The sequence below is a fragment of the Mus musculus genome, chromosome 1 (assembly GCF_000001635.26).
Source record: "Mus musculus strain C57BL/6J chromosome 1, GRCm38.p6 C57BL/6J".
Lineage (NCBI taxonomy): Eukaryota > Metazoa > Chordata > Mammalia > Rodentia > Muridae > Mus > Mus musculus.
In genome coordinates this window covers 176063905-176086511 of record NC_000067.6, presented here as the reverse complement: position 1 = coordinate 176086511, position 22607 = coordinate 176063905, and the positions used below count along the sequence as shown (strand labels likewise).

General features: G+C 42.2%; 1 protein-coding gene across 15 annotated transcripts in view; it reads left to right on the top strand.

Annotated features, from left to right (window-relative positions):
* Nucleotides 1-22607, top strand: part of Pld5 (phospholipase D family, member 5) — a 319212-nt gene that overhangs the window by 195001 nt on the left and 101604 nt on the right. For 8 of the 15 annotated variants that reach the window (XM_030254909.1, XM_030254898.1, XM_030254896.1 and 5 more), the window contains one exon: nucleotides 11987-12098. The exons of 1 other annotated variant lie outside the window; for it this stretch is intronic. Coding sequence is in view for 10 of the 14 variants with exons in the window: in XM_030254898.1 (XP_030110758.1) it covers nucleotides 11987-12098 (112 nt within the window). In the remaining 4 variants the exon portion in view is untranslated. The remainder of the gene's footprint in view (nucleotides 1-11986; nucleotides 12099-22607) is intronic. 6 more of the 15 variants (XM_006496897.4, XM_006496900.4, XM_030254900.1 and 3 more) reach the window with 1 other exon arrangement.

Below are 22607 nucleotides of genomic sequence, written 5' to 3'. Positions count from 1 at the left end.
CTGATCAGTAGACCAACCTGATGCATGCAGAGAGAGTACCCGTTCTTTCTGACTTCAGTGAGTTACCAAATGAAATAATTAATGAGCTGAAACAATGGAATCTTAAAGAGATGCATTTATGCGAAATCAATTAGATGTCGGCCTCCCAGAGAGCTCCCAACTGGCACGATTGCCAACTGATGATACATTAAAGTGTTTGATTTGGGAAAATTTGGATAGTTTTTAAATTGCACAGGATTTGGCAGAGTTAATGAGGAGAGAGAGCACGCAATGATCCAGAAGGCCGTTTGCAAAGTACAGCTCGGCTCCTCTCGCCACACGTTAGGTGATTAGGAGATTTCAGAAAGCCTGTAGGATTTGCCTACTTAGCAGCTGTGTGACCTCGACCAGAATACAGGACTGTCTGTGCCTGCATTTTCTCAGCATCAAAGCCAGGGTGGTAGCAGATGCTGTAGACTAAGATAAAGCCTGTGTGTGTGCTTATTACTACCATACACATGTCATCGTGTATATTCGCTCCTCTGTGCATATACCTCGGCTCATGTTCCAGTCAGTTGAACACTGTTCACCAGTCATGAGCTAGAGGCTTCACTGTGACAGAAACATGGTGATTACCTGTTTTTAAAAAAGGCAATTTTTTTCAAAGATGAGGATTAGATAAACTATCATAATATGTGAGTGTGTGTCAATTCTGACATTCATTTTATTTGTCATGGGGTTTTATGTATGTGTACACACACACTCATACAGAAAGAGAGAGAGAGAGAGAGAGAGAGAGAGAGAGAGGACACCATCTGCTCACCCACTGAAGAATATCTTTCCTACCCCTAGTGTTCAGGAAGTCAGGGTCCACTTTGTCTTTAGTAAAGACGTGAAACATATGCCCCACCAACATGCCAAAGCCCATTCTTCAGAATTCTATATGCTTCTCTTTTTACCTTTCCATTGGTTTTTGTCAATTGATATCTGGTACAGTTTCTATCTAGAAATAATATTTTTGATATATTAGATCCTGAAAAGGTAACATTTTATTAGAAAATAACCTTCAACCTCCATCTATATTTTCTGAGATGAAAATTAAAACAAGCCAGGCTTGGTGGCACATGTCTATAACCCCAGTGTGCAGGAAGATGAAGGTCTTGAGGCTAGTCCATGCTACACTGCACAGAGAGGGTGTAGCCTGATGTCCTAACTCATTGACTATACCCATCGTTGGCTCCTATCTTCAGGGTCTTCCTGGAACCATGCCCATTCCTCCCTTGCCATACCAATGTTATTACTGACTCTTGCTCTGGCTTGGTCAACAGCCAAGGGCCTTTGTTTCCTCTAACTTATAAAGCTTGTCCTTGCCACGCTTGTTTCACAACCATCCTATGATTAATTCAGAAGTGATACTGGCGTTTTGTATTATAATTACTTTTTCATATTAGTCCATACCCTTTGTTCCCTATCTCCATCATCAGTGGCTCTCTAGGTTCCTCTCCCTTTCATCTCTGTCCCTCCCTCTCGCAATGGTCCTTATTCCTTCTTTAGGTCTTGCCGCTTGAAGACTTGTGATGTCTCTTCACCCCTTCCACCCATGGTCAGGATCCACTTTGTAATAAAATACTATTTCTGGGGCCCAGATGAATCCTATTTTTTGGTGGTATTAGAGGTTACATATTAAATATCTCTTATGTTTAAGGTTTTTTGACTGGCACACATTTGTCCATATTTAGGAGATATGATATGATATATGGATTCATATATATATATATATATATATAATGACTAGCTCAGAGAAATTAGCATATGCATTTCTTCTGTCATTTCTTGATGGCAAATATATCCAAAATTTTCTAGCTATATTGAGATATATAAGTCATTAGTGTCAATTATATTTACCCTGTGAGACATAGAATAATAGAACATATTTCTCTTGCCAAACAATGGGATCATACCTCTTGGTCCATGGGTCCCTTTCGCCTCTACTCCACCAACCCTATTTTCTCTCGAGTCTCTGGTAACCACTATTAGTAGTCCATGAGTTTTGTTGTATAGATTCCACTTATGAGAAAGACCATCAGTAACCTATTTCCGTGCCTAACTTGTTTCACTAAATACAGTGCCCTGCAGGTCTATCTACGTTGGCATGGTGACAGACTCTCAAGCACTGGGGACCATTGCAAAGTAGTGGAAACTTGGAGATGTATGGGCCGTGTGGAAAGTCCTTAGGCCAGTGAGGGTGAGCCATCAGCTCTCAAAGAGGACTGTAAGAAGCTGATTTTTTTTTCCTCTTCTTCAGACTCATGCCCCTGTGGTGAGTGGCTTCTTCAGACGTGGCTCCCACTCCGAGGCACTGCTTCATCTGAAGCCCAAAGTTGTGGAGCCATTGATCACAGAAGCTCCAAAAGTAAAAGCCACATAAATAAGTAAATCCATGTTTGCCATTATATTCTGTTTTAATATGAAAAAAACTACTAATATAACCACAGTCTTTTCATTATGGTATATGCCACTGACTACAGGGACCCATGGGGGACTTCCAACATACCACAGCTATAGGGTTTGGCATTTGATATATTTTATATACTTAGTGGTTTAATAACTGTGGCCAGTTTGAACAAGTGCCATAACTCCTATGATTCTTATTTCCTTATCTAGAAAACATATAGGATGATGTCTGCCTCATATTGCTTTGTGCAATGATGAAACAGGACTCAAAACAGCACTACTTCTGTTTTCCACATGCAGGACACCCAGCTCTGAATTGTTGTAAAACAACAATGATATCTGTTGCCCACAAGGACTTCAACTTCTGTGAGAAGCAGCCAAGATCCTATCCAGGACATGGATTTGCATTGTCTTTCAGTCTTAAGTAAAGAAAGGAGAAGGGCCGAGCATGGTGGTGCATGCCTTTAATCCCAGCACTCAGGAGGCAGAGGCAGGCAGATTTCTGAGTTTGAGGCCAGCCTGGTCTACAAAGTGAGTTCCAGGACAGTCAGAGCTATACAGAGAAACCCTGTCTCAAACAACAACAAAAAGAAAGAAAGAAAGAAAGAAAGAAAGAAAGAAAGAAAGAAAGAAAGAAAGAAAGAAAGAAAGAAAGAAAGAAAGACACCAGGGCCAAAAAAATGGGAATGGGTGGGTAGGGAAGTGGGGGGGTATGGGGGACTTTTGGGATAGCATTGGAAATGTAATTGAGGAAAATATGTAATAAATAAATTTTAAAAAAAGAAGTAGTTAAATAAATAAATAAGAAAGACAGAGAGAGAGGGAGAGAGAAGAAAAGAAAGGAAAGGAAAGGAAAGGAAAGGAAAGGAAAGGAAAGGAAAGGAAAGGAAAAGAAAGGAAAAGAGAAGAGAAGAGAAGAGAAGAGAAGAGAAGAGAAGAGAAGAGAAGAGAAGAGAAGAGAAGAGAAGAGAGGAGAAGGACAAATTTGCTTTGGACAAACTTGTCCAAAGTTTCAAAGCAAATTTGTCCTCTGTAGATCCTCAGTTCCCACCCCTGATGCAATGGTTTATAACCATGACTTCCCAGAATAACCTGGGGGCTTCGAAAATAGATGGATGTGCCCCTCCACCCTCTTGGGGTACTTTTACATTATAACATTTGGAAAGAGGCCAAGCTTAGAAACAACTAGAGGAGCCCGCTGGGCAGCCAAGATTGAGAATGGCTGATGGAAAATGTGCCAGTCTAATAAACATAGTTTGAATTTCATGGTTTAAGACAGCTCCAGGTTGCTCTCTTCCCTAGCTGGCTTGTCAGCCTGATTTTTGCCCACTTCAATTTAATCCTATGTATCAACATTATTCTCTCTGGAACCAGACAACAGCATATGTTTGAAAAACTCATGGATTCCTGGACTGTGAAGCCTGGGTAGTATTTATCCCCGTGTCTTGATTGTCTAGCATGTAGCCAGAAGGAGCAGGGAGCTGTGGGTTGGTGTCAAACCATAAATGACTCCTGAGAGCTACCTGTCATCTCCAGACCGAACGTAATTTCAGCAGACTTCCTGGTGCAGTGTCAGCATGAGCTGGCAGAGCCTAAGAGGAAAGGTGTCCCTCGTCAAAATAGTGCCTTTCCCCAGCTCTGCCCTCAGCAAATGCTTACTTACATCAGCATTCTCCAGCTTTAAAAATGTGACAAGGAACAGTTTTTCAATGTACATTCATTGAGCAGAATGTCTGTGTGTGTGGGGGGGGGGGGAGTTGTTCTGTTTGCTGGAAATACAAACTTGAAATACAGCAAGGGAGACCCCACCCCCCACCCCCACCCCCACTCCAAACACCTGTGAACACTCAAAAAGGGAATACAGCCATGTAAAGAGCTGCAAGAGAATGCACTCAGAGAGGCCTGCCTCTGCCCCTGCCCCTGCCCCTGCCCCTGCCCCTGCCCCTGCCCCTGCCCCTGCCCCTGCCTCTGTCCTTTGGGGCTCAGCAGCTCTCGGGCACCAATGGATTCTGTCCTCCCCTAGTCTGTTCTCCCTCAGTACTTTCTGCTGCTTCTGCATGCTCCTCTCTCCCCATCTGTTGACAAATTATGATTATGCCCCTGCTTGCATTCTAGTATACTTTCAAGGGAGATCATTATTCTGATGCAAATGCATAAATAACATTCTTGGCAGGTCTTTAACCTGTGTAATTTCTCCCAAAGCTAGTAATGTAGGTGTCAATAAATCACGGCTCCAAAGGCATTATTCCTCATTCTCTGGATCAAGTGAGGACTAGGCTTGTCCTATCTGGGTCTTGGGGCTTTGTTTCTTTGCTTGTTTGTTTTCTCTTTTCTACCTCTATGCATTCCCTATCTTTCAGTGCTCTCTCCTCTCCTCCTCTCCTCTCCTCTCCTCTCCTCTCCTCTCCTCTCCTCTCCTCTCCTCTCCTCTCTTCTTCTCTTCTCTTCTCTTCTCTTCTCTTCTCTTCTCTCTCTGCTGTTGTTTTATTTGTCATTTTTGGCTTGATGTTTTGAGTTATGACAAGGTCTCACTAATTATGCGTAAGTGACCTCAAATTCGCTGCAATTCCCGTGTTTCTACCAACTGAATGCAAGGCTTATGGCTGCACACCAGCATCAGGGCTTAGTGCTTTACTTTAAAAAGGACAATTGGATATTTTCTCATTATATGGTAGTAGCCTCTTGCTATAAATATCTGGAAAACTGCAGTTTAAAAAAAGGCAAATCATCTCTCTGTGGCTATTTAAAAGGTTTGGACAGTTGATAGTCCATGCATAATTTATACACACAAATGGATACACAAACACACACAGATATACACACTCACATGTGCATACACACTCGCTCACAACCCCCCCGCCCCCCCCCCCACACACACATACACCTACACATGGATTCATTACACAGGATACAGCTGTTCCTCTGGCACCACAACTCACCCTGCATGGATTCCCTGGAGAAATTTTAACTCTTTGGGGTCTATTATTTCAGGGGCCCTGATGCACCTGCTCCTGTTTTACATCATGCATCACTTCTATTAAGAGTCTTTATTTAGCAAATGCATTAAATATTAATGCAGGAAATATTATGCCCCACTCATTCCTTTTTCCCTCTATCTTCTTTTACAGTATTCAGAGGGTTGATTTTTTTTACTTATATTTGGTTAGTGTCTTCCCTTAAAGCTGTTCCTCATATGGGGTATGCAGGCAGGACAGTTGCTAAGTCTCTAAATATCTACAAATTTTTCTCTGTTTTACCCCCACATGTGAAGTTCTTGTATGGGCACAGGATTCTTGGCTATGATCTGCCTACTGGGTGGAACTTAGTGTTGTGGTGGCTGGCTCCTTGCCAGTCACATATGAATTTCTTTCTGAGTCACTCCATCCCTTCCTTTGACCAGAGACATGTAAGAATTTCAATCCTTGATGTCCAGCTGCTTCACAAAAGGATCTAGGTCTTTCTCTACCAGAAAATGTGCCTCTGCTTCAGGTGTGTTTTCAGATTTGCTTTGCTTTCCTTTCTTTCTTTCTTTTTTTTGTTTTGTTTTGTTTTGTTTGTTTGTTTTTTAGATTTATATCCTTCCTGAGTTGGACAGATTTTTTTTCTTCCAATGCAGTGATTAGCTGAATATTCCCTGTGCTTAGGAGATTATTTGTTTGTACATATGTAAATATTATGAATATATGTGTATTCATGTACATGTATATATGCATGCACATAGATGCTTTAAAACACTTCAACATTTGGTCTTCAGGCTGTGTCTTAGTTATGATCTCCATGGCTATGAAGAGACACCATAGCCAAAGCAACTCTTACAAAGGCAAACATTTAATTGGGCCTGACTGGCAGTTTCAGAGGATTAGTCCATTAACATCGTGGCAGGAAGTATGACAGTGTGCAGGCAGACATGGTGCTGGAAAAGGAGCTGAGAGTTCTACATCTTGATCCAAAGATATCCAGGAGAATTCTGCAGGGAGCCAGGTGCAGGCTTTGGATCACACTGGCCAGATCTGAGCATACATGTGAGACCTCAAAGTATCACCTCCACAGTGACACACTTCCTCTAACAAGGTTCCCTATCCTTGAATAAGGCCACACCTTGCATGGGCCAAGCATATTCAAATGACCACAGGCTGCTAGCTTGAACCTGAAGCAAGGTTGGAGTGTGCATTAATTATTTGTCTACGTTCATGCTGAAGTCCTACATTCCATCCCAACCACCCCTCTCCATCTTGGAGAATTCACATGTGGTTGGGTCTTGGCTTCTGGCTTCTGTATCATCAGGTGCCCACTCTGTTTGTGTTAAGCCATCTTTCCATCCCTCTGGTGAAAACCTAAGACAGTCAATTTATAAAGACCAAAAAATTATCTCAACTCACAGTGTTGCAAAGTGTGGGCCGTGCTCAGGTGGCTCTAATGTTTAGAAGCTTAAGGCAGATATATAGGACTCAGCTGTTGGATGGGCAGTAGAACCAGAAAGGGGAAAGACTGTCTCCCACTCCCTTCAAGGGAGATCACCAAGATCTGAAGATCTCTCAGTAGGCCCTACCTCCTCATGTCTCCCTCTCCTCCCAGTGATGTCAACTAGACCTAGACAATAACACATGAGATTCTGGAGGACACTCAAGACTCCAGCTATGGCACTGCTCAAACATCCATACCTTTTGTGTTGGATCTATTTAAATGTATGGGTGCTTCTCTCTATCAGAGTGATGATGGCTTTTGACTTCTATCAGAGTTCTGATGGCTTTTGTCTTTTATGTGTCGAAAGGTAAAGCTTAGAAGGCTTTCCTGGGCAAGTGGAGAATGCTTGATTCCCACTGGGATTCCTTCTTCTCAGCCCCAGGCCTGGGAATGCTGCCTCCTTCTTGTTGCCTGCCTTGCTTCTTGTTAAACAAACATCTCTGGGTCATTCAAGTGAGGTGAAGACAACCCTCAGGTGCCTTTGATCCCCAGACTTTAACTCTGCTGCTGTGGGATTTTTTTTTTCTGAGAAATGCTGTCTAAAGAATCAACCTTTTACCCACCCAACCTATAACCAAGTTAATAATGTACTTTGAGATATTTACAGCTGTCTACTCTCATTCTGCTTAAATATTCTGTAGGCAACCTGTTCAGAGTTAACTGTCTTCTAAGAAAGACATTGTAATCAGTCCTACTCTACTGTGAACTTCCAATGTCATTAACTCCTTCAAGCTCAGCAGATGTACAGCCTTGGCTGTATCACATTGCCTACTTTCCCCTTGTGACCCGTCCCCATCTCGACTCAGAACAATGAATGTACATGAGTGAGATGTGGTGACCGAGTCTAAAAAACACTCGCTGTAAGTAACGAGGCATTGAAAGAGCCTCTCCCACACAAAATACGTTGGAAGCAACATTATAGTGTGTGATAAGACCAGAGTGTGGCTTTGTGTGCTGTCCTCAATCAGACAGGAAAAATAGCTCGCGCACACACACACACACACACACACACACACATACACATTCCCTTGAGACACTTGTAAAAGGAGGACAGAGATAAAAGTTCCTTATTGTTTTTGTTATCGCATTTCCTGTGCTGTTGTTCATTGTATAAAGAGGCTGGCTTTCCTTCTGGACTGCTTTTACTTCAGGTTTTCTTAGACTAGACTCTTTGATCAGAACAGACCAAAACACTGTGGGATAAGTCAGACCTACTCTAAGGCACCAAGAGTAAGTCTTTCTTCTTTCATGCTGCATCTCCATATGATAGTCATAAGTTTTCCCCCTAGCCTGAACTGCTTGGCTTAGGAGACTCAAATAAACTCTAGCTCAGGAAAAGGTATCCAAAAACTTGGGCGTAACCTCTTTCCCAATAAAATGGCTCTGTAGGCAGAGCTCCAGGTCTGAGAGCAGCCAGAGCTTCTAGGCCTGCCTTGCCCCAGCAAGCTGAGTATCATCAGCTCTCCCGAGTGTTGTTTCTTTGTTTTTGTTGTTCATTGTTCTTTTGTTGCTTTTGTTGTTTTTGTTCTTTCATGTCCTTATTTACAAAAAGAGACCGGCAGCTCTCTAGAGTATCTTCTATCTATGGGATTCTCATTTAGTTATCAAATCTTACCATCTTGATTCTATACCATACTTCATGATGAAGGGATAAAACTCAGTGGCTTTCCCAAGTGTTCTGTGGAGCCCCTGGGTTCTCTACCGGATAATACAGAAAGGGTCAAGGAAATGTTAAGCTTAAGATTTTAGGGCCAAGGGAAATAGCTCTGTTGGTAAAGCACTTTCCTTGTAAGCATGAGGACTGCCTTAGAGTTTTATTGCTGTGAAGAGACACCATGACATGGCAACTCATATAAAAGAAACATTTCATTAAGGCTGGCTTACAATTTCAGAGGTTAGTCCATTATTATTATGGCAGGAAGCATGGCATGTGCAGGCAGACATGGTGCTGGAGAAGCTGAAAGTTCTACCTCTGGATCCTCAGGCAGCATAAGAGACCTGGTGCCACACTGAGCATAGCTTGAGCATAGGAGACCTGAAAGCCAAACCCCACAATGACACACTTCCTCCAACAAGGCCACACCTGCTAATAGTGCCTCTCCCTTGGGCCAAGCATTCAAACACATGAGTCTATGGTGACCATTCCTGTTGAAATCACCACAAGAATGCAAGTTCGATTCCCAAAACCCATATAAAAGCTGGACATGGTAGCACATGCCTGTAATACCAGCACTAGTAAGATGGAGTTATATTACTAGTGCCCTGAAGTATGCTGACCAGCTAGCCTTATATACTTCCGGAAGTTCCCGTCCCATGAGCAACACTTTAAACAAAAGTTTGAAGACACCTAAGAAGCAACACCTGAGGTTGTCCTCTGAACTCCACACACATGCATGTGTGTACATATATGCAAACATGAACACTCACATATGCATACACACCTCTGCCTAGAGATAAAACAGTGCATTTCCCTATTTTTTGTGAAGGATAATTTCATTTATAAAGGAAATGTTCTTCCATATATCACTGGCAAGAGAGCTAACCCTGAAGACAACTCCTAGCATCTGAGTGACTCATCTCCTGTAGGCATAGCAAGGCTACCCAACCTGACCACACACTTCCTCTGATCATTTTGCCCTAAATGTCTTCCTTGTCTAAGGGCTCCAGCCTCATTTTTACTGTCTATGTTAAGATGTATAAAGGCCTTACTCATCCAGCCACATCAAGTCTCTTTTCTTCCTGGAGAATCTGTCTTAGCTACTTTTCTGTTGGCTGTGACAAAATACCCCAACAAAATTAAATTAAGAAAGGGTTCATTTTGGCTCATAGCTCCAGGATATGGTACATGACAACAGGGATGTCACAGTGGCAGGAAACTGAGCCAGCTGCTCATGTTGGTAGCATCCACATCAGGAAGCAGAGAAAGATGAATGCTAATATTCAGCTCACTTTTCTCCCTTTTGTTAATCCCAGGACCCTAACTCCCAGAATAGGAGTTACTCCCAGTTCTGGTCTTTGTTTTAAATTGCACAAAAGAATGCAAGGGGAGTAAGCTCAAGGTATAGAGCCATGAATGAAGACAGTACAGGTGGTAGCTTATATTTTATTTGTGCCAAATATGTTTTGTTAACTAAAATTTAAAAAATAAAGGAACTTTAAAAATACTATCTACGGGATATTGCCAAGCACAAAAAGGTATTTTTGTGTGTGTGAAAAAGGAAACTGCAACCAATTTGTGTGAATAAATATTGACCAGGCTGAGGGGTGGGATAGCAATCTGCCCCATGCAGACAGAACCTACCCTTCATCAGTATGTGGCAGGCACAGCATAGGGCCAAAGTTGACCAGGAAGAGTTGCTTATGTAGAACAGAAAAAGCTATAGGCCTCACAATGTGGGTTCAGCCTCATGTATTGTGTATGAAGCCTCATCTCCCTATGCCCTCACTTAAAATTCACACTCCAAGTGGGGGATGGAGAGGGGGCTCAGTGATTAAGACCACTTGTGCTCTTCCAGAGGACACATGTTCAGTTCCCAGCACACATGTCCCACAGCCCACAACCACCTGTAGTTCCAGCTCCAGGGCATCTGGTATCTGTGTCTGGACTCCACCAACCTCTGCATACATGGAACACATTGGCTCACACTCACACAGACAAACACAAAGAAACACACACACACACACACACACACACACAATAAATTATAAGGGGGAAAAAAGCTCACATACCAAGACAGCAAACAAGGAGCCAGGGGTCTCCCTCCCCAACTTTCTCATTAGGCCTTTACTAAAAGGTGTTTGAATCTGTTAATTACACCCCTACACATACACTGTTTGTTAAGGGTGAAGTTACCCTAGGCTCTGGGATACTGAGAACTTTGAGAGTCTGGGGTAAGTGTCACAACCTTAACCTCTACTAACAGGCTGCAAGGCAGAGGGTGTCCTCCAGTACCCACAGGATATGAAACTTTGGCTGCTGGCCAGCTCTGGGCTAGAGCACACTGCTGGGTGACTGTGCCAGACACCTTTTTTTTGCTGTCAGCTGTCACACCAGCTCCTTGGAGTATTAGACTTTTAATCTTTGATCTTTCTTCTCCACCAGGAGGTTTTTCAGGAACCACTGCTTAGATCCTCATTTGAATCCTCATTTGCATGCTCGTTTGCATGCTCATTTGAATCCTCATTTGCATCTTCATTTGCTTCATCAACTCCTCCCAGTCACCAAATCCTTTAAAAATAATCATTACCAACCACAGATTTTTATCAAGATAAGCTTAATGGTGCACTTGGGGCCCATTAAGACCTAAGCCTTATTATCTGGCTGGCTCTTCTGAAGGTATTTGTGTTTGAGGTCCATACAAACATGGAACGTCAGTAACAATAGACCAGTTCCTATTTAAGATAAGAACTGTCTATCTAAACATAGAGGGGAAACAAATACTATAATATTGCAGTCTCAGACCTGGAGATAAAATCATACCTGGGTCCACATCACTCAGTCTACCGGAAATAAATCTTATCAAGATTACATGCTTGTAAGCAAAGCCTGCATTTTACATTTCTACTTATTTTTATACAGAACATTTGTTCTGTTCTCTAAAATAGGTTTTAAATGAGACGAAGTAAATTGTAAATGCCCACAGTAGTTTCAAGGATTCCTGTTGACATTATAGAAACCTTTCAAAGTTAAGTATAGTCTGTATTTACAAAGGAAGGAGCCAGAGATCTGTGAGATTACAAAGCACAATTTGTAAATGAGAAGAACACTTGGTCTTCCGTGCCAAATGCAATGACTGAATATTTTTCACTGTCTCTTTAAAAGCAAAAGGGAAGTAAATTTGTATTGTGTTATCAAAATTCTTGCACATTGCTGGATTGCACAGGGCTCGAAAACAAGAGTGCCTTCTACGTTTGTGTTTCTATTCTAGTCGTGAAACCCAGGGAATTTCACACATCTGTGAATATCTGTCATGGAAGCACTTGCCTTTTACAAACCGAATACATAAAGTTTAAAAAGCTTATTTATACCAACTCCAAATGGCAAACATTTAGGTTTCTCTCTTCCTTTGTCTCTGAATATTTTTCCCAGGGTCAACGTCTCTTTGAGAAGTTGCTCCAGCTGACGTCGCAAAACATCGAAGTCAAGCTGGTGAGCGACGTGACCGCAGATTCAAAGGTATTAGAAGCCTTGAAGTTAAAGGGTAAGGCCAAGGTTGATGCTACTTTACCATGGACATTCTGTGACAATTCCTTGAATTTCAAGTGAAAATGATGTCATTTCTCTCATCAGTACATTCCACTTAATATGTTCCTTAGTTCTCCTTGGACAAACAAAAAACAACAACAATAAAAAAAAAAAAAAAGCCTGATTAAAGCCCCTGAGAGAATTAATTAACCAGTGCTACTGGGTGTGTAGAACAGTGTTTTGTATATCAGTTTATAAGAGATAATCCACTATCCCTTAAATGATATTTCGTTACCGAAGCAGTCCTTCGACACACATCAATAATTTGATCTGAAGAAAAAGAAGGAAAGAGCCACTTCCAGGGAATCAAGTGCTAGTTCCTGTTTCTCTCTCTCCCAGTCCACTGGAAATCCTCTTTGTGTTATGCAGTCCTCACTGCAGTTGGGTCTGGAGACCTTTGAAGCCTGTGGTTTCTGACTTCAGGACAATCCCACAGAAAACGACCTCGGCCACATTGAGCTTCATCCTGGAATCTTTTCCTGGAATCTTCTCTAGCTGGACTCTCAATTCCAAATATTTTTAGATATTTTGTTTAAGAAAAAAATCATTTATACAGCATTTCCTATGCAAACTGCTAATCTGTGGGAAAGATGGACGCATGAAAACCAGTAAGCATGCACAGGCTGCAGGAAGATAAGCAGGTGCTATCCACAGTGAGTCTTCATGCTTTACCTGGTGGCGGAGGACCTCGGGTGGCTGCTGTTAGAACATAGTACGCATGCTTTTTTGTCGCTGTCCCTACATCCTGACATGATAGCAGTTTCTTTTTTTTTTTTTTTTTCTTTTTTTTTTTATTAGGTATTTAGCTCATTTACATTTCCAATGCTATACCAAAAGTCCCCCTTACCCACCCACCCCCACTCCCCTACCCACCCACTCCCCCCCTTTGGCCCTGGCGTTCCCCTGTACCGGGGCACACAAAGTCTGCGTGTCCAATGGGCCTCTCTTTCCAGTGATGGCCGACTAGGCCATCTTTTGATACATATGCAGCTAGAGTCAAGAGCTCAGGGGTACTGGTTAGTTCAATGATAGCAGTTTCTAAACCTAGGACAGATCGACACAATTAAGTGAGCCCAAGTGGCATCAGACGCGTTGAAACAGGGAAATAAAAATATCCATCACTTCCTTGTGATGGCTAGACTGATAATCATCCTTATATAGTCAGTCTGCCTTACATCGCTGTAACAAAATATCCCAAACGAACTTAGTAAGGACACGTTTTACTTTGACAGATCACTGTTTTGTCATTGAGTCTATTGTCACTTGTCCCTGTTGCCTGGGCCTTTGGTAAAGAGTTCAGAGTGGGAGGAAGCTTGTGGGAGAGGAGCCTGTGCAGCTTGAGGCAGCTACAAAGCATATCAAAACAACAGAGAGGAACCAAGGTGCTGATCGCCCCTTCAAGGGAAAGATTTCAGGATGTAGCTACCTTCCTCTAGGCCTTTAGGCCACATAAAGGCTCCACCACCTTTCCATATAGCAGCACAGGCTGAAGACAAAGCCTTTCTGACATGAGGCTTTGAGGAACATTTATCACAAAACCTATCCCATGTTATTATGGCCAATGTTAGCATCTTGTTTCATCTTGTTTTCGTCTTTTTAGATAGAACCTCACTATAGAGCCCTGGCTGTCCTAGGACTCATTATGTAGACCAAAATAACCTCAAATTTGTCGTGCTCCTGCCTCTGTCTCCAGAATGCTGAGATTCCAGACATGAGCAAGTACACCCACACTTGTTTAAGTTGTTTTTCCCTCTGTGTGTACAGAAGTTTAAATATGTACAAGATATTGCTGAATCTCAAAAATTTTAATTATCCTTTTTTTCAACCAGCTAAACTGTTTTAAAACTAGTCAATACCCAGTCCATTCAGTGTGGCTCTGAAATGTGTTGTTACTTTTCTTATTTGAAAATGTCAAATTGAGTCCCTGCCATCAGAACATTTCCTATCTAACATACACTTTTTAGGAAGGGATTCACTTTGGTTAACTGGGAGGTGTGTGTATGGGGGAGGTGGTGGTCTGGGGCTACATTTTTAGTTTGCAGGATGTCTTTCTCAGTGAATCTGCTTGCATCTCCTTGGATATATACATGGAGGAAGAGGGGACCTGAGAGTTACCATGGCTTCCTAAGTGTAACCCTGGCCGAATCTTGTAAACTCAATGAAAAGTTAAACCCGGGAGGCATTAGGGGAGCACATCCTAGGCATTGCTGAATGAGAATTAGCAAAGCTGTTGACAAAGACCTGCTTTCCTTCCTGCTGTGAATGGAGGTCTAAGCTCCAGGACAGTCACTGTGTCTCAGAGAAAGGAAGCTGTCTGACCTTTCAAGTCTATGCAGGTCCTGTTCACAAAAAACATTTCTATCACAACAAGAAAATAATTGGTTTGCTTTTACATTGGTGAATCAATAGTACCCATGTACCTGGAGTTAGGCATCCCTGGCTTTTAGTAGGTGCTTCATGTATGTATAGTCTCAGTCCAAGATACGCAAAGCTTTAAAGTCCAAGCACTACTGATCTCTACTATCACCCCTTAGTAGACACATATTAAATAATAGCCTCCTATACCTTAGAAATAGCTTTTACAAAACCATCTAACATTTGTTTGTTTTTCAGTATCTTGCTTGAGAAAGAGCTTTAACCTTTTTAGGGAGAAATTAGTCCTTCAGTACAGTTTTTTAAAGTTGTGCCCAAATATACAGAAAGCTACACAAAAACAGTATAAAGCTGTCCATGAAGAAATGCAGTTGCAGGGGTGTTACAGAATTCAGAAGAAAATCAAATATTCTGTGAAGAATAGGAGAATGAAGCTTGCCAATAAGGGATGAAGAAAGAGATAGACAGATAGATAGATCATGGTTAGGTGAATGGATGGATGGGTTGATGGGTGAGTGGGTAGGTGGATGGATGGGTGGATAGATGGTGGGTGGATGGATGGATGAATGAAGGATGGGTGGGTGAATGGATGATGGTTGGGTAGATGAAACAAAGACAGTATCATAGCTTATGCTGCTCTAATTAAATGTCAGTGGCTGACAAATTTATAAAGAACAGAAACATATATTCTCATAGTATAGAGTCTGAAATTTCAGCATCAAGGAATTCAATGGTGTCTGGCAAGAGCCTCTTCTCTATTTCTAAAGTAGATCCTTCTGTCAGTGTCCCCCTGCTGTGTCAGCATGGGGAAAAAGATAAAGTGGTAGACATCACATAGCAATTCCCAAAGGCCACTCACTTTTTATTGCCACCACAAGAGGATAAATATCTACATGAGAATTGGGGGAAATTTTAGATCATAGTCATTACAAAAATAGGTAGGTAGGTAGGTGATGATAGATAGATAGATAGATAGATAGATAGATAGATAGATAGATAGATAGATAGACAGACTGTGACTGATAAGTCTTCATATCTTGCTATGAGGTTTTAAAATTAAAGTCCCAGGTTTTTCCTCTTTTATTCTTTTTGCTCATATTGTCTTCTTTAAAAAAAACAATTCTGAGAGAGGTTTCACTATGTTGCCCAGGTTGACCCTGCATTCTTAAGCTGGAGCAATCCTCCTGTGTCTGGAGTAGCTGCACGTACAGGCATGTACCACTGACCTTTCTCAATTCTATGATCCTTTGTTGTAAAGACAATGCATGTGTGCTTGAGTAGACTCTCCATCACCATGACAGTGCTCAAACTCTGTATCCTCTGAATCACATCATCTGTGTCTTTTGTGACTAAGATCTTGTTAGGTGATTCCCACAGATGCCAGCTGACATCTGAGACTTCCTTCACTAGCATGTGAGTTCAGAAGACAGCCTTCCCTGTGCTGATGAACAATAGACAGACAAGGAACCCTACTGACCACTGGGGCATCTTCAAAAGCAGACATTCCATTGACATTTATTCATGATCATAATTCATCTGCACCTGTTTTCCGAGACAGTGTAGCCTAGACTGGTTTTGAACTCATAATGTGGTCCAGGCTGGCTTAGAACTCACAGCGCTCACTCAACCTCAGCCTCCTAAGTATTAGAATGACAGGCATGAGCTACAATGGCTGGCTTTACAGCAAAAATTTAAATGTGAAACAATGCTAAAGTCCTTTTACCAACAACAACATGTTTATTAGTTACTATGTTGTGACTTTCTTTTTGCCATTTATTTAAAAAGAGAAGCATTGAATTTCTGTTATCTAATTCCGAGAACCATCCTTGCCTTTACTTATTTGAATCCAAGGAATCTGTATTCATTCTTCCACGATAACTCGCTTTCATTTTTCACACCCACTAGCTGGAATTAACAAGACATCAGAGAAAAGCATTCTATGTCTGAGGTTGACGTTCAAACTTTAACATTAATAAAGGTTGCCATGGCTTCCGACTTGAACATTTTACAGTGGCGTTTTGAGCCACTTACTCCAGATGAGCAGATTATAACTTAAGACGCCGTGACTACTGACGTAGTGTGTGACTCGGCTCGTGCTGATTTATCATTATTACTAAGTCCTGCTCTCAGGTAGGCAAGCGAATCTGTCTTAACTTCACATTAGTATTGAGAAGTCTATTTCGGAAGTTTCCTTAGAGGTCACACCATGGTATTCCAGCTTCCCCCATCTGGAAGCTTGACAACGGGAAGGAACTTGAAGGTCAAAGTGGTCCCCCTGCTGCTGAGAAACTTTATTCCAATGTTTTCTACATGGTGTGGAATCCTTGAAATGAAGCATCCACCATGTCTTCAATCTCTCCCGGCAGTGACCCAGGCAAAGGTCACGATGTCCTGCTGCCACCTGTGGGTAATTCTCGGCTGGCCTTGGCTCTCATATCACCCTCTTCAAAGGTGATGCTGATTGGGCTCATGCTATAGGACATAAAGCTTCAAAGGTGATGCTGATTGGGCTCATGCTATAGGACATGAAGCTGGCACCTTTGTTTCGTATCTGCCAGTTAGCATTCAAAGAGCTCTGTTTTCCTCTTTTCTTCACAGCACACTAAATATTTAGTGGAGCAGTGAAGAAGCAATATCTACTCCACTTGTATGCATCTGCACACACTATACTCTCCTGCTATCAGGCAATGACCAGCATAACATTTAGACACAGGTCCTTCTGTGTCATACACAAAAACCATGCTGAAATGCTGGGCTTGCCGTTAACTGTGAAGTGAAATATTAGGTAATTTTTTTTTCTGAACCTCGGTGTCCTTTTCAATAAAATGGTGACAATAGTAACTTCCCTGAAAGTTATGGGAGTTAAACAAATGTTATTTGCCTTAGCCATTAGTGTAATTTGTAATATGTTACTCTAGTATTTTGTGTCTTAGTTGATACTGCTTCATTTCTGGCTTACAGGTTCTGAGGTTCAGTCCATTATCGTGTCATGGCAGGAAACATGACAGTGTCCAGGCAGGTATGATGTTGGAGGAGCTAAGAGTTCTATATCTTGTTCTGAAGGCAAACAGGAAAAGACTGGCTTCCCAGAAGTTAGGAGGGTAGTCTCAAAGCCCACCTTCACATGACACACTTCCTTCAACATAGCCATACCTCCTAATACTGCCACCTCTGGCCCAAGCATACTCAAACCACCACATAAATGTTTGCTAAAAGAACTCAAGGCTGCCTGTGGAAGGTCACAGACCCTTTGTGCTCTTACACATCTTCCTGGTGTTTGTAACACCGGTGCTGTGTCCATTTGCCAAGTTTAAAATCATGAGAGTTGATAGAGCTGGACAATTTTATCCAATGTGATAAAGGCCTGGGGAACTTCGAAGGGATAGTTTTTTTTCTGTGATAAGAGAAATCTAGTAACTAGTGATGCCCTGCAGTTGCATCTTTAAGATGCTTCTCAGTGACTGACCTAGTTGCCAGATGATGGGACAAGCATTTGGATGCGTAAATGCTGTATGCCCCTGCAATAATGTTGATGCTGACAGTCTTCCTTGTATGCATGTGTTAAGGGGTGGGTCCTGGTCCTCAGGGTAGTGTTATTGGGAGGTAGCTCCTTTAAGAGGTGGAGTCTGGCTGGAGGGGTGGGATATTTGAGTCACGGGAGAGGGGGGGCAGGAGGGATAGGCCTTTGAAGGGGACCATGGGACTCTGGACTCTTCCCCAGTCTGGCTTATTTCCTGGCCAGGAGAGCATCAGTTTTTGTTCTGCCACAGGCTCCCACCATCAGACAATGAGACACCACATGACCCAAGTGGAGTGATTAGATCATGAACTGGAACCAACCAGAACTGAGAAAAGTAACTCTGTCCTTCTCACAAGTTATCTGTCTTATTTGCTTGTTATAGTAACAGGAAGCTAGCACCAATGCTGACTCTATGGAAATGCACATGGTGCCTTCCTCCTAACAGAAAAGGGTGGCAGAAGGGTTGTTGAAGTTCAAACTACTTTGGCTTGCCAGTATTTTTTTTAAATAAGTCCCTGTGGAGATCAGAGCGGAGTGCCTTTCCCCATGGTCACATGTCCAGGTGGATGGGCAGGAAGTCTTGCAGTTTGCTGAGGTGTCAGACTTCTTCATCCATGTGGCTAATTAACAGAGACAGGCAGAGGCATGGAGTGACTCCTGAACAGAAAAGCTTAAGAGCATAAATGCTTGACTGTTTCCCTTCTAGGGTTTTGCTGACTGTCGTTTCTCTTTGGAAGAAGGCTTGAAGCTTTTTTATTCTGCTATGGCAGAATACTCAAAGACTGGGTAATTTTAAAAGAACAGAAGTTTCTCTCAATTTGAGAGGGTAGGGAATTTAAGGGCAAACTCTAGGCAGGGAATGAAGATTTTCTTTGTGTCATAGCAGAAGGCAAGAAAGACCAAAGAGAGGATCTTGACCTTGGTCAAGAATCACAAGTGGCCTGCATTATCTAATCACATTTTAGACCCCACCTAGTTGTAATAATGGCCATTAAGCTCTATGCATTTTGAAGGGGCCACAGCTAAACCCCACTGATAGGGAAATGGAGATGTATAATTTTGTAGAATTATTATGAAAAGCTGAACTTGGGTTCATCTTGAGCAAAGGTCACATGCAAACTATATGGCAAAATGTAAAATAACTAATAACTATGTAATTGTTTCATTGTAACCTCATGAACAGACAGAAGACAAATTATTGTACAGCATCTGCTTTTACCAGAGTTATGACAACTTGGCAGAAAGTAGCAAGACCAGAGGTATGTGAGTGGTGGTGGCATTTTGCTAGTAAATGGTCATGACCTCAATAGAAATGAACTTAAGGTGGGATATTTCTTCAGCCAACCTATTGTTTTCCAGACCTGTTTTCCTCAGGTTGCCATAGCAGCTGCTGTGCGAAAGGTTCACAAGAAAATTATACACAATAGGGAGCCAGTCATCCCATAGAGAACATGCTGAAGGATACCAGTCAGCAATGTGGGAAATGCTCAGATGCTGTTGCTAGGAGAAAAGTACCTATCTGCAAGATGGAAGCCACCGTGTCATTTCATCCTTTCAGGAATGGCTTTAGAGTGTTCATATGGCCAGGCGTGGTGGTGCACACCTTTAATCCCAGCACTTGGGAGGCAGAGGCAGGCGGATTTCTGAGTTCAAGGCCAGCCTGGTCTACAAAGTGAGTTCCAGGACAGCCAGGGCTATACAGAGAAACCCTGTCTCGAAAAACCAAAAAAATAAAAAATAAAAAAAAATAGAGTGTTCATATGGTTGTCTGTAAGTGATGAGATCACAGCTGCTTTTGCTCTGTTTGTGTGTGTGTGTGTGTGTGTGTGTGTGTGTGTGTGTGTGTGTGTGTGAGATGGTGGTGGCGATGGTAATGGTGGTGATGAAGGTTAAGATGATGGCATAGTGACGATGATAATGATGATGGTAGTGATGATAGTAATGGTGGTGGTAGGGATGGTAATGCTGGTGATGGTGGTAGGATAATGGTGGCAGTTATGGTAATGGTGGTAATGATGGTGGTGGTGGTGGTAATGATGGTGGTAGGGTAATGGTGGTAGTTATGGTAGTGGTGGTAGTGGTGGTGGTGGTGATGATAGTGGATGTTGGTAGTAATGATGGTGACATTGGTAATGAATGCTGCGGTGGCATTTCTAAGGAAGTGTAAGGTATAAGACCAAAAGCTCAGATTCTAGAGAGGAGAATGTCTCTGGCTTTGCTCTTGTGGAACTCTAAAGTACTTAACATCTTAAAACCTGTCTCCTAATTTCTACATTGACTAACAGTAGTAGGTGCTGTATAATGCTATCAATGAGATAATTCACAGGATGTATTTAATATGATACCTGTTAGGAACTTTAAAAAAAAATTCAAAACCAATTTTTTTCTGGTTTTTTGAGACAGGGTTTCTTTGTGTAGCCTTGCCTATCCTAGAACTTACTCTGTAGACCAGGCTGGCCTTGGACTCATTGATCCACCTGCCTCTGCCTCCTAAGTGCTCAGATTTAAGGGGTATGCTGCCACTACTTGGCTCATATATATATATATATATATATATATATATATATATATATATATATTTTTTTTTTAAATGAGGATTTTTAGCTCGGCGTGGCGATGCATGTCATTAATTCTCGTACTTGGGATGTAAAGGCAGGAGGATCTCTTGTGAGGCTGAGGCCAGCATAGTCTATGGTAAGTTTCATGGTAAGTGTCAGGATAGCCAGGACCATATAGAAAGACCCTGTCTCAAAACCAACAGCAACAACAATAATAATAATAATAATAAATATTAAAATTACAAAAATGAGCACTTTTATAAAGGGGAAATTACTAGGAAAAGAGGGAAGAAGAAAGAAGAAAAGACCACAGGGGAGAAGAATCAGGGTGGACACTGGTCTATGAATGGTGCCTGAAAGTTCCCAAATGGTCCCTGTAGAGAGGGCTACAGTGCTGAGTGCTACAACACCAGAACAGACTCTTGATCAGCACATAAATCCTTGGGACTTGTGGCCAGAAGGGCAGCTCAGCACCCCTCCCCTGCTCTCCTGGGAACTTTCCTCTTAGATTCAAAAGAGTTTCTTGGCTAAAATTTCTAGCACATAAATATTATATATGAATCACTTAAACCTCCAGTGACAACTAAATCTTTCCTGCTTCACAGAAGACAAAACCTAACTCACACCCCAGCCTTGGGTTCGTGTCTGTACTTTTTTGAGGCCAAATTTTCCACAGGGAGCCTGCACCTTGGGGCTGCACACAGTGTGAAGAAAAGAGGGACCTGATTGGAGACTGTTAGGTTCACTAAAGATGCTGATGAACAAAAATCTGTTCCCACACAAAGCTGAGGAGAAGGCGCATGCGGCCTTGGGAGCTCAGCCTGAGCCTCTTAGTCTCCTTACATGTTCTCAGTGCAGGCCATTCTTAACTTTAAGTTAACTTTTAAAAGGCTTTTCCTTCCTTTTTCCCCCCAAATCTACACTCAGTGCTGTAGTGGTCTGAGGAGGAAAAAAACAAAAATATCTCATGTGTTATTGGTAATTCAACAGCATAACATTCACTTGGAAGAATTCTTGAGATTCCTGTAATAATTGATTTTCATATGTGTGTGTGGGAGAGGGAGAGGAAGAGGGAGAAGGAGGGGGAGGGGGAGAGGGGGAGAGGGAGTTGGAGAAGGGGAGAGGGAGGTGGAGAGGACCACCTGTATGTGAGTACCCATAGAGGCCAGAAGAGGACATCAGATCCTCTGTATCTATAGTTACAAGGTGTTTGTAAGCTGTCCAACTTGCTTTGGAACCAAATCAAAGAGCTGGAAAGCTGGAAAGCTGACTAAGGTGCTTAATTGCTTTGCTGTACAAGCATGGGGGCTTGAATTCAGATCCTCAGTCTCATGAAAAAGTGGGTCACAGCAGCACATTCCTTCTGTCCCAGTGCTTGGGGTGGGCAAGGCAGGTGGGTACCTGGAGCTCATTGGTCAGCCTAGTGGATCTGTGAGCTTCAAATTCAGTGAGAAACCCTCCCAAAAAGCACAGTGGGTTGTGACTAAGGATACCTGACATCAAACTCTGGTCTCCATGCACACACACACATACACACACACACACACATGCAGTCTATGGTCCTACTTATATATAATCTAATAATTTTATAATATCTGTTGTGACATTTTGCAAAGCGCAGTTGTTGACTTTCAGCAAGACTAGCTAGTAAACAAGGGCTGGCACTATTCCCAGGTCCCAAGTAAAGCTACATCACCATGATAAGCTAAGATCCTCTAGACCAGTGGTTCTCACAGTCCCAGTGCTGTGAGCCTTTGATACAGTTCCTCATGTTGTGGTACCTCCCCAACCATAAAATTATTTTTGTTACTACTTCATAACTGTAATGGCTACTGTTGTGAATTATAATGTAAATATCTGATTTGCAGGGTATCTGATATGCGACTCCATGAAAGGGCCATTTGACCCCTGAATGGGTCACAACCCACAGGTTGAAAACCACTGCTCTAGGAGCTTCAGCAATATGTTAAATCCATCCATCCATCCATCCTTCCATTCATCCATCCATCCATCT